General features: G+C 34.6%; 1 protein-coding gene across 1 annotated transcript in view; it reads right to left on the reverse strand.

Annotated features, from left to right (window-relative positions):
• Positions 1–11,479, reverse strand: part of DMD (dystrophin) — a 1,204,567-nt gene that overhangs the window by 683,500 nt on the left and 509,588 nt on the right. The window contains 1 exon segment of the mRNA XM_009334780.1: positions 9,609–9,781. Within this exon segment, the coding sequence (XP_009333055.1) occupies positions 9,609–9,781 (173 nt within the window).

The raw sequence follows: 11,479 nt of genomic DNA on the forward strand, positions 1-11,479 counted from the left end.
ATTGGAACAGGCTGCCCAGGGAAGTGGTTGAGTCACCATCCCTGGAAGTATTTAAAAAACGGGTAGATGAGGCGCTTAGGGACATGGTTTAGTGGGCATGGTGGTGTTGGGTTGACGGTTGGACTCGATGATCTTGGAGGTCTCTTCCAACCTTAATGATTCTATGATTCTATGATTCTATGATTCTAAGGAAATGAGTCTTCAGTGATTGTGCTGTCCATCACTCATTTTCAACAATAAATTTTCTAGCTTCTTTAGCCAATTTCAACCAAATCTGACAGGGAAGTATCAGTCTCAAAGGTAATTTTGTTGTTATAGGATTTTGGAAAATTGATTGCTGGAGAGGAGAAAGAACAGCCTATTTGTTTTACCACTCTGGAAAGACAAGCAGAGGGTCCATTTTGTTTCGCAGCTGTATTCCAGACATCCAGTTAATACATGCACAGATCTAAAATATAGGTATGCTCTGTATTCTATGGGAAGTGTATTTGTATATGTGATTTTTTTGTTATTGTTTTCCAACCTTGGTATCCCACTTCTTTTTAATTTTGTTGCTGTCATACAAGACTTGTGGACAGGAAGAATAAATCAGATCATCTGCCCAGAATTGAGGCTGTACAATGTTACAGTGTTATCCTCATGTTGCCCTCAGAGATAGAGAATTGCCTCAAGGTCTTAATGAAGTTATTACTAAACCCAGTTTTCCTGAGTGATATGAGGCATAATGATACAGGATAACAGCAAAATAATTGTCACTTTTATTTTAGTGCAACTTTTGAAAGAACATTTTCAACCTCATGCTATGAATTAATCCCTCTTTCACTGGAAAAGCAACTGGACACTTAAGATAATTACCAATCAGATGAAATATCTTAAAATGAAAGTCTAATCTAAAAGGAAAGTATATATTCCAGGAAGCAACAAAGAATATCACGTCAGAAAGAACTACTTGCAATGGATCAGTGGTATAGTCCCCCCCAAAATAATAATAAACAGAAAACAGACATTTTGCTTACTTTTACAGAAAATCTCTGGAATACTCTGCTTCAGTTTAAGAAGGGAATTTCTTTTCTGTGTTAAATAAAACAATATTTGTGGTTTCCTAGATAAATAAAGACAAGACTAAATTAATCTCAAGGGTATAGATTACAAAATTTTCTGGAACAGAGACTACTTTAACAATGTGCACTGTATCTAGTGCTACAAGAATGAGCCAATGAAAACAGTTTTTTTCAGGTCGATTCTATAATATTCTGGATCAAACCAGAAGTCTTGACTGGATTTTGCCCAAATCACCTCAAACACTGACTTGCCTTTCAAGAAAAGGAAATTTGAAAGCTGACTACTGAATTGCTAAAGGTCACCAGGACAGAAGACTGAACTTTCTAAGTCTCAAAACTATTACTACCAAGGTCAATGACTACCACAAAACTTGCTGCTTTCTACTCCAAACATAATGTGTATCTTCTTTGTCTCTTTGGGGTATATGTAAAACATTTAATAAAAGAAAAAAATTGCATTCAAACTGCCTTGGAGGAAAGAAGAGAAAATCATATTTCTTAGGTGATAGCTACAACATGAACACAGCTGAGAAATGACAGTGATGAAAATTGTATAAAAGAGAAAATTGTAACTTCTGTCTTAGCTACAGATGTTAAAAGACTAGGCTTCCTCTACTGTCAAAAAATGCAAAAGGAGGTACTTAAAGGTAGGTATACGCTGCACCTTGACAACTAGAGAGCTACAATTCCTTAAAAAGCATCAAGGGAATTCTGCAAAGGAGATCACCTTAGTACATCTGTTGCATTGGACCTAATGGCTGTTCCTGCAACATCATCCTTCATTCAGTGCACGGTTGACCCAGCTAAATATTCACCTAGCTAAAAAATTCTTGCACAGCATAACGTAATGATTCAATACCAACAGTGAAAGCATACCTTAATTGTCAACACTTACAGAAAGTAATAGAAGTCATTGCAAATAAAGTTTCAGACCTGAGGATATACTACAAGTCTCTTAGGCTATGCCTACACCGATGGATGTAGCTAAGCATGAATGAGCTCTGCCAGTGTTTTGCGCTGGTTAGATATAAATCAGGACTATCTGTGAAATTACATAGCTGCACTAACATAGCATTGTCCCTAAAGCAAGTATACCCTGCATTTCAGCTGGGTTTCATAGCTTACGACACTGACCACAATGTCATATTATTTTTTATATCTGACATGAAGGCCCAAGACGGTTCATATCCAGACAGCTCAGAGCCTATTTGCTTCTGCCCATATTTGTCTTCATACATATTCGCATTCCCATAGTTCTACAGCCCACACATTCATCACTAAACCGTAACATTTCCCAGACATTTCAGTGAAATTCTTTTAGTTTGTACAGCAGAAAAAGTCACTACAATAATTCTTGTATGAATGTAATGCATTTTTGTCACTGAGCATTTTACAGTAAAGTTATGCTAAGTTATGCTAATTGTCAGGCTTGGGGTTGGTGATTTAAAAACATTCAAGATTCTTTTTCAGCTGAAACACTTTCACAGCACAAACACATGCTACGTCAGATGAGATAATCAGATCTACTTATTAAAAGAAATTCTGAATTAGTTATTTTCACCTCATTTTACTATACAGACACCTTCAATTCCCATATCAAGAATTGTCTGTGTTAAGCTCTAAAACCAGCTGTGTGACAGTGATTTAATAAACATGACGCTCTTTCCAAAAGCTACAGCATTATTTCTCATCCTGCCTCAAATTTGCTATTTAAGCTTTAACAAAAAACTTTAAATTTCACTTGCAGCTATTCCATTTAGAAGATGTTCTAATATACATTGCCCTCTGAAAAGAGACATTTTAATGGCCATATACAAGGCAAAAATATTTTCCAGCTTATGCTGTAAATTAAATCCTTCTAGTTGTAAACTAGGGAACAAAAATATTCCAATATATTTTGGGTTTCTTTAGATCATAAATATTGTCAGAAAGCCTTATCTAGATTGCCCATAATAAAAGCATTTATACATTATATTATACCTGTCTGTTATACATTATTTTATACCTGTTTGCAAGCAATTAAGGAACCAATGAAACCTACCAATATGTTAACCTGATGGTGTGATATTATGGGGCCAAATGAAGTGGCAAATCTGTTGCAAGAATTAGATTATAAGACAACCGCCATGGAGAGCATTTCTATACAGTAAGTATGGTATGGAAATAAATTAACAACTCATGTTGGCTGTAAGAGTCAAGTATTATAAGCTGTCTCCATTCTGCTCTTTTCAAAATCTAGACGAACAATTTGAGGTGCTGTGACAGAAAGCAAAAAAAAAAAAAAAAAAAAAGCCTACCCTGCATGTAACTAAGGCATGGTAGCTGTTTTGAGATTAACATTAAAAAGGAAATAATTTCCTTCTCTCATTGGGGATGAACTAATATGTTCTGGTTTTCACTCTCATCTTGAATCCCAAGCCAAGGGTAAGTCTAATAACAAGACTTGCAATGTCAACAGAAATAAGTGAGCGGATACTCTTAGATGAGGGAGCAGCCACTGTTTCTGCCTTTCTCTCAAAATACCTAGGCCTTCCACAAGTTGCTTTTCTCCCTGTACTGAAACAGAGCCAGTTAGCATTCATTCTTGTCATTCACTTTGTCAGAGTTAAGGCAGGGAACAAACAAATGCTGATTTGGCTTAGTGAAAAAGAGATATATAACAACGTTTACATATAAATTAAATTATATTGTTTTGTTACACTTTCTAGGTTAAGATTAATCTCCCATAATTTTATCTGTCTAAAAGTAATGTGTCTTGTCTTATCTCATCTAGTCTCCCTGAAGAGTCAATGGACCCACTATATAGTGCAACAGTTACCTGTGAAAGACTTGCCTGGGAGTATTTAATTGAGAAGGAATCTAGACAAGTACTGTAAAATAGGTAACTAAAACTTGGATAGCTATAGATAGGTCAGATGACTCATGTCTTCAATGACTTCACATTTGCAGAGCATTGTTGGTGCCACAGATAGAAACTGGGAATCCACAACTGAGCAACTTGGAGAAGGAAAACATAAATGGCCTAAACAGCCCCCTAGGACACCTAATGACTAATGAAAGAGTCATCTACAGTAATTCTATTTTCATGTTCCTTAAGATAGATCTGACAGTCAAGGCTACAAAACCATTTTCTTAAAGGTTCTAAATGTGACTGTTTTATCTTTTGTTTTCAGTTTGAATGGTTGGATGTTTTTGCAAGGTTAAATAGTTGTATAATGGAAAGTCACAGGGGGATTCAGTCCTAAACATAGTTTTATAGTGGAATGTTAATGAGAAATCCATACAAGATTGGCAGAGGATAAATGAGAGTCGTGCCCCTCTGAAGTAAGAGGTTGAGGCCATGCAAGATGTCTTTAGCCATTTAAATGTTTCTAGAAATCTATATTCAAGCAAGTAGATTTCCTTAGTATTTTAATACTACCTGGCTTTGCACTCATGAACTGCTTATAGATATTACTCTGAGATGATATCTCATATCCTGAAAAGAGAACTGTACTCTGAATACGTCACTGGGGCTGAATCCAGATGTCTTAGTATCATATCTAGACATTTTTATCTAAGCGAGCAGAGCACAGAGGCTGGATCTGATTCAGATACCATAGATAAGCAAGTCCTCAAGGCTTGCTGGTGGCTGGTTCTGCAGCTATACAGGACATATGCAGGTTACTTAAATTTGAAAAAATAATGTCTTGCATTTCTTTTTCCTAATATCTCGATCCATGCATCATATTAGTTCTCAACTCGACAGAACATATCAGTAAGGGATTACAACATCTGCTACTATGTGGTGTTAGAAATACAACTACAAAATACTATTTCTCTGCCAATGAATAGATTCTTTATGTATAATACATGTTTTTCATTAGGCCTTATCAAGCTAATCAACAGCTAATTTAAGGCTACTCAGAAATAGTTGACAGTTGTACTGCTGTCCAAAAATGAAAATCATTCCTAGTATAAGCCTATTAACTAGTTCTTTATGGTTTTCTCTTGTTACTATAAAAACTGTTAGTTATTTGTGACTTTTATAAAGCCATCAATCTGTTTTAGCACCATTATTATGGATTTGGGATCTTTTCTGATATAAGACTGGCATATCACTTTTTTCCTCTTTTCAGAATTAGCATGAAACACTTTGTAAAGATATCTGGTATCAACTTATCCACATTCTCTCACAACATTTAATTTTTAGTAGATTTCACATTAATTAGAAGAGCATTAATCTAGTCTATAATGTATGCCCTGGAAGATAATTCTTAAATAAGATGTGAAAAAGGCAAAAATTAGTTGCCTGAAATTAATATGAGGGATCCATTAGAATTTTAACTCATGGTCAAGGAAGTTTCAAAAATGTTCAAGGTCTACAATTCCTGTTAAATTTAAGTATTTTGCTTTTAAATTAGATTCTTTTGAGTATTTTTCTATTTTTTCTGCCTTGTGCTTAATTTACTTTTTTTTTTTAATTTTCGAGCACTATAGAAATATTTAAAATTAATGTACTGTTGGTTTAGTCTGGAAAAATTTGTTGCACTTTATTGATTCAATTACTTTTGGCACTGTTAGAAAGGAATACTTTTAGGGAGTACATGTTGTTCACAGAAACAAGACTAAGGCATAAATATCCTGGGAAGACAATATCCTGACAAGAGAAACAAGGTCTTCCACAAGTGGTAAGTTGATAAGATAAATAGTTATATAAGACAATAATTTAAAAATCTATTTTCTATTATCTACTGAATAATATTTAATTTTTTTCCAAATATTATGCGTTCTCATTGAAGATATAGAGGAACCTGGTGTTAGTGTCATTTCCTAAATAGTCATGATTAATAAAAAAACCCAGTATCTAAGGCTGCTGCAAAGAAGGGAGACTATTGTTAAATTCACGTACAAGGAGAGGAAAAACTATGGCATCTGAATGATTATTCTTACTGGCACTGTAATGTAACTCTACCTTACAAAATTCAGATTGTATTATCTTAATGTGATTACTGGAAAAGATAACATAGATATTTAGTATCATGAGAGCAAAGTTTGAAGTTATAAATGAAATCATAAATTGCTCCTTAGCTCACAAAAGACAAATCATGCCACTGCTGTTGTTTGATGGAGTTTGCTGTGCACTCAGAAAACTAAAACCAAAGAAACAAATTCTACTTGGTATAATATGGTGTCACCCCCCTATATCTGTTGGAAACACAACCAATTACCATGTTCTGAAATTAATTTGTACAGAAAAGAAACTCACTCCTACCAAAGAACCATGCTAGATCTAGGCTTTACTTAAAAAATTAGTCCGTTGAAAACTAGCGTTTCAATGAGTTTGTGAAAAGAGTAAAAATTTGCATTTATCCCAGGTTTCTAATACAACTGAAAGACTACACTAGGATGATCACAGCATTTTTGCTTATACTTTTTCAGTGAAATATCGCCTGTTATCTTACAGTAAGTACAGTATGAACACATTCAAATACAGGAAACATGCTAACGTGACAATGCGAAACAACAAGGTTTTCAAATACTGTAGAAGAACTGGACTCATAAAGCTATTTGAGTATTTATTATCAGAATGAATTTCTGTCAAACTGGCAAGTGCTCCGTTGTAAAACAAACTGAAAATATATTTTGTTTTCTAATTAAAAGGAACTCACTATACAGTTAATTACGAAGTATCTAGATATGAATCTGTACTTCCAGGAAATCTATTGCACACAGAAGGATTTAACATGAATGTTTCTATTGATTTCTACTAGATTTAGAGTAAGCTCTCTGCTAGTAACTACAGGGGTAAGGAAAATTGTTTTGTTCTTCCATCTATCGTGGTGATAGCTGACTGCATTTACTTAAATAATAATTCCCATGTTATTACAACACTTTGTTTTCCTAACACCAATATTCAGAAATGAACATAGTATTGTGTATTTGTTTCTGCAACCTTTCAAACATGGAACACTCACATTCACTTAGACACACTCCCTTGAAAACAAGACAGAGCTCCAATAATAATTCCAAAACTGTCCTAAAACATCATCATCAATAGCATATCTCATAAGCAGAGCTTCAGCCATTTCTCAAGGGCAGACTTACAGTGATACTTTCACCCCTTGTAGACACAAACTGCTAGAAGCAAAATGCTAAAGGCTATATTGTCTGCCTTCATCTCCTCCCTAGCATTCATGTGCAGTCCAAATGCACCTCACAAAACTTCAGAAACTATAGGGATCCTCTCAGAGTTCAAACGAAACCACTGAAACAGTGACACAGTAAGACTGATACCACAAACAAACGATTTAAAGGAAAAAGAAAGGTGTGCGATTCCAGACAGCAGCCAAGCTTATCCTCACCTTGAGTTGCTGTCCATCATACTAGAAGAGGATGACCCCCCCAGGCAAACACCAGCTGGAGAGTAATCATGCTTTACACTTCTCTAGTGCCTTTATCTGATGACCTCAAAATACTTGACATTTTCATTTCACCTCAGAATACTTTCTGCTGATGGCTAAATATCACTATAGTCTAAATAAGGGATAACTGAGTGGCAGTGCTGGTGGTCCCGAGCTTTCAGCTAACAGTAAATCGCTCTCCTTGCTATGCACCAGTGGTAGAAAATGCATATGGGGAGATTCCAAAGGTTTCTCAGGGCTTGGTCTACTATACCAGTAAGAGCTTGAGCAAAGCCAGACTCTGGGAAAAGTGCAACACCAAATATCCCCAGTTTTTATTATCTATGTGAGCAGCTTGGCTCCAGTCTCTGCTTCTAACTTATCCTTCATTTTTGTACATGGCATCATGACAAACAGAAGAATCTTTCTTACCACACCAGGGCCAGGCTTACTATTTTAAAAAAAAATACTGCACATGGGAGAATCTGGAAACCTTACCAGATTATAAATCTGTCTCAGTTTCGTACACTTTAAACGTTGAGACAAAACAGAGATGACATGAAGATTACTGAATTACATTTTTTACTGTGGTTCTGATTATTATTTTTTTAAACTTTCTCTCTCTCTCTCTCTCTCTCTCCAGCAACCTAAAATCAGAGCTAGTGACTGGCTGACAGTGGAAATAACATATCTGTACAAATCTGCAAAGCGACAGTTGTTGACCAATATTTCTAAACAAAGAAGACACACAAGTTACCAAGGCTTGGATTGTAGGACAAAATCAGTGCAACTTAAGCCCACGGGAAGTATTTTTTTTCTTCTAGTCACTGCTTACATGTTTAGATTCATATCTCTTCCTACTATACAAAGCAATAATTCTTTGGACATTAAGTTAACATTTCAGAACAATTATAATGGTTTTAAGAACAGTTTCTGAGATAAGGGATATTTCTACACAAATGTGTAGTGTAAAAAGGGATATTCTAGCAAATTTTGATCTATTGCCTTTTGGGGTAGCACATCAAATGAAACTTTTAATTTCAAGTTTTCAGCATTGTCTGAAGAGCCAAATCTGTAAAATTCCTATGAATGGACAATTTCAATGAATGGACCTAGTCATATATATAAGGATTTTCAGTATCAGATTAATAGTTTACATTCTCAGAAGAATTATCAAGGACTTTTCTGTGGTAATTCACTAAATGCTTGAAACTATGACTTTTTATTTAAGGCAAACTTATTTGTTAACTCTTAAATTACTCATACTGATGAAAAAAAGTATATCCCATAAATCATAAAAATTTCTGTTTCACTGCCAGTAACATCTCATATATCATCTAATTAAAAAAATTAAAAGAGGAAGTATAAACCTAGGTATTTTATTGCACAATGCCAAAATTTTTAAACATCAGATACCTACTACAGAGTATAAATAAATTACTGGATTGCAAGTCTCTGTTGTGTTACTAACATGAGCCATGCCTGAATTAACAATAGGTTTGGCTACATTTTGCATCGTAACACGATTCGTGGATTACAAACATCACAAATAATATACAGGGAGAAAAATAATAATAAGTATTATATGATACTGTAGAAGATCACAGCTTTATTTATTATCATTTTAATGCTTTTGTATATTTCTTTTGATTGTCCTGCCTTACTGTATAATGTCTAATATACAGATTTATAAAAAGATTACTCTGGATTTAGAGCTGCTAACAATTCTAGCTGTGCTCCTTAGACATAAAGTGAGAACTGCTCCTTGAACTAGTAAATCCTTTGCAATTAAAAGGGATTTTACTCTCACACACCCATCACGGATTCAAATTTTTAAATCAGTAGTACAGGTACAAAAGAGTAAATGCCTAATACTATCTCAGGGTAAAGGTATGTCACTTATAATGACATAGGAATATGTATGCAATATCATGCCAGGTTTTGGTCCAATGCAAGTGATAGTTGGTAAAAATATTTTCAATTACAAAAATGCTCATAAATTAAATTACAATTCCCTATAAACATTCTATGCTTAGTTACAAGAAAGTGTCATTTGTGACTTTAAAAGGTATTTCCACAAAAAGAAGACTAGGAAACCATCACCAACAGTAAGCCAAATACTAATGGATGCCATCAGAAATAACAATTTTTAAAAGTTACTTACGCTTGTCGGTCCCGGTACATCTTGTTAACTTTCTCCCATTGGCAATTAAGCTGAGTCAGCTTTTCTTGTATATTTGCCGCTTCCGTTGGTGTAGTACTTTGCAAAGCCCGTATCTTCTTGCTGTGAATAACGTCTATATGACCCAGCAGTCTCCCCAGGCTATCTTTAATGCTCTGTAATATCAAGATTTTAAAAAAGAAAAACAAAAGATTGTTTTTATAAATAACTTTAAAAAGTCCATTAGCAAAAGAAAGAAGGGGGAAATGCTAATTAAACAATAGCTTTAACAATAATAACAATTCTTCTACAATAACTGGGTAATAATGATTTAAAGTCCATCCTTTCTTTGAAGACTTAATAAACTATGTCTGAGAAAGGTGATGGTTGGAGGGGAAGCAAAGCGCTATTGACTTCAGTCACTCCTTAATTCTTCTATGTTTACATCTGTTTTAACGCCATTTCTTCTTAAGAAAGCAGAAGAAAGTCCCAATTTACAGACTTAAGTTTAAGTGTTCTTTAATTATTTTGCTGTTTATGCTTCGCTTTTACACTTGTTTCAGCAGATATTAAACAGATATCAAGGTAACAGCATGAAAAAAATAGTTTATCAGGTATCACTGGTTTTGCCTTTTGCTGGATATTCACAATTCAACATTTACCATTCTTCAAGTAGTCAGTTCTTTGTTGTTTTAGAGAAAGACAAACTACCACAGTACACCTACCTACCTGCACAATGCCATGTGTTGGAAGACCAAAAGGAAGAAAAAATGAATCTACTCTGGACCTTTAACATCTTTAAAATGTGTGAAAGCATTTAAAACTCCATACGTTGTCAATGACCATTAATTATCCATTTATCAGTCTATTCAGTTCCATGACTGAATTATACAGGTTTACTTTTTGCTCTATAAAGCAAGACATAAATATGCTGTTTATTTCTATTCTGTGAACTAGGTAGTGTTCAATCTCTCTCTTTCTACAAAATATTTGAGAATCATCTGAATGACTGAATTTGTTAGAAAACCCAATGCTGAGGAAAGATATTGTCATAAACTGTGTGCTGACTTAAGGATAAAAGCATTAAATGTAACAAAAAGTAATCAGCAAAGACTTCCTCCTTGTGAATCAAGACTAATGTTATGAAATCCTCAAGCAGAGCACTTCCTGTCACATTTTAGTCTACTATTCATATAGGCATAATTTGGTACATCTCTGATTTCCTTGTTCTTTACCAGAAAGACCACACAAAGATTTTTTTGAATCAACCAAAACCCATGAGTTACATAAGCTTACCTTGCAACCCCACATTATAAGTATCAAAAACAGAGAAATAAATGCAGGTTTTGGAGGAAAAACATGCCTTTTATGCAACTGATTTACACAGGTGTCATTTATTTACAGTCCTGGTAACATACATCGTATGTAGCATTACCAGAGAGGAAACACAAGCAAAATGAATGTTTCTGAAATGCATTTAATAATTAATTCTTTAAATTTTCATTTCCGTTTCTTGTAGGTGGCCTCTTCCAGCCTCACTGAGACAAGGCACATGATACTTGTGCTCCTCTGGGGATTTTATTTTTCTCTCTGTGGTATTTGTGTTTGGAAGGAAAATGTTCTCTCTTCCAGACTAGTCAAGACATCAACGTAAGGCAAGAACATGTCAATTGCTGATTTCCTTCAGCCAAACAAAAATCCATTCTTCAGTGAAATTAAGTCAATGGACTTCATTTGAAAAGCTATGGCCATGGTTCCTTACAATGGTGAATTTCGCATTATAACTCTTGCTGCCTGAATAAAATGCAGCCAGGCATGAAAGAATTCAAATGTTTTGGACTGATGACTGCATCAATTTGTTTTTAGTCTAAAGT

This window comes from Pygoscelis adeliae, unplaced genomic scaffold (assembly GCF_000699105.1).
Source record: "Pygoscelis adeliae isolate BGI_AS28 unplaced genomic scaffold, ASM69910v1 Scaffold91, whole genome shotgun sequence".
Lineage (NCBI taxonomy): Eukaryota > Metazoa > Chordata > Aves > Sphenisciformes > Spheniscidae > Pygoscelis > Pygoscelis adeliae.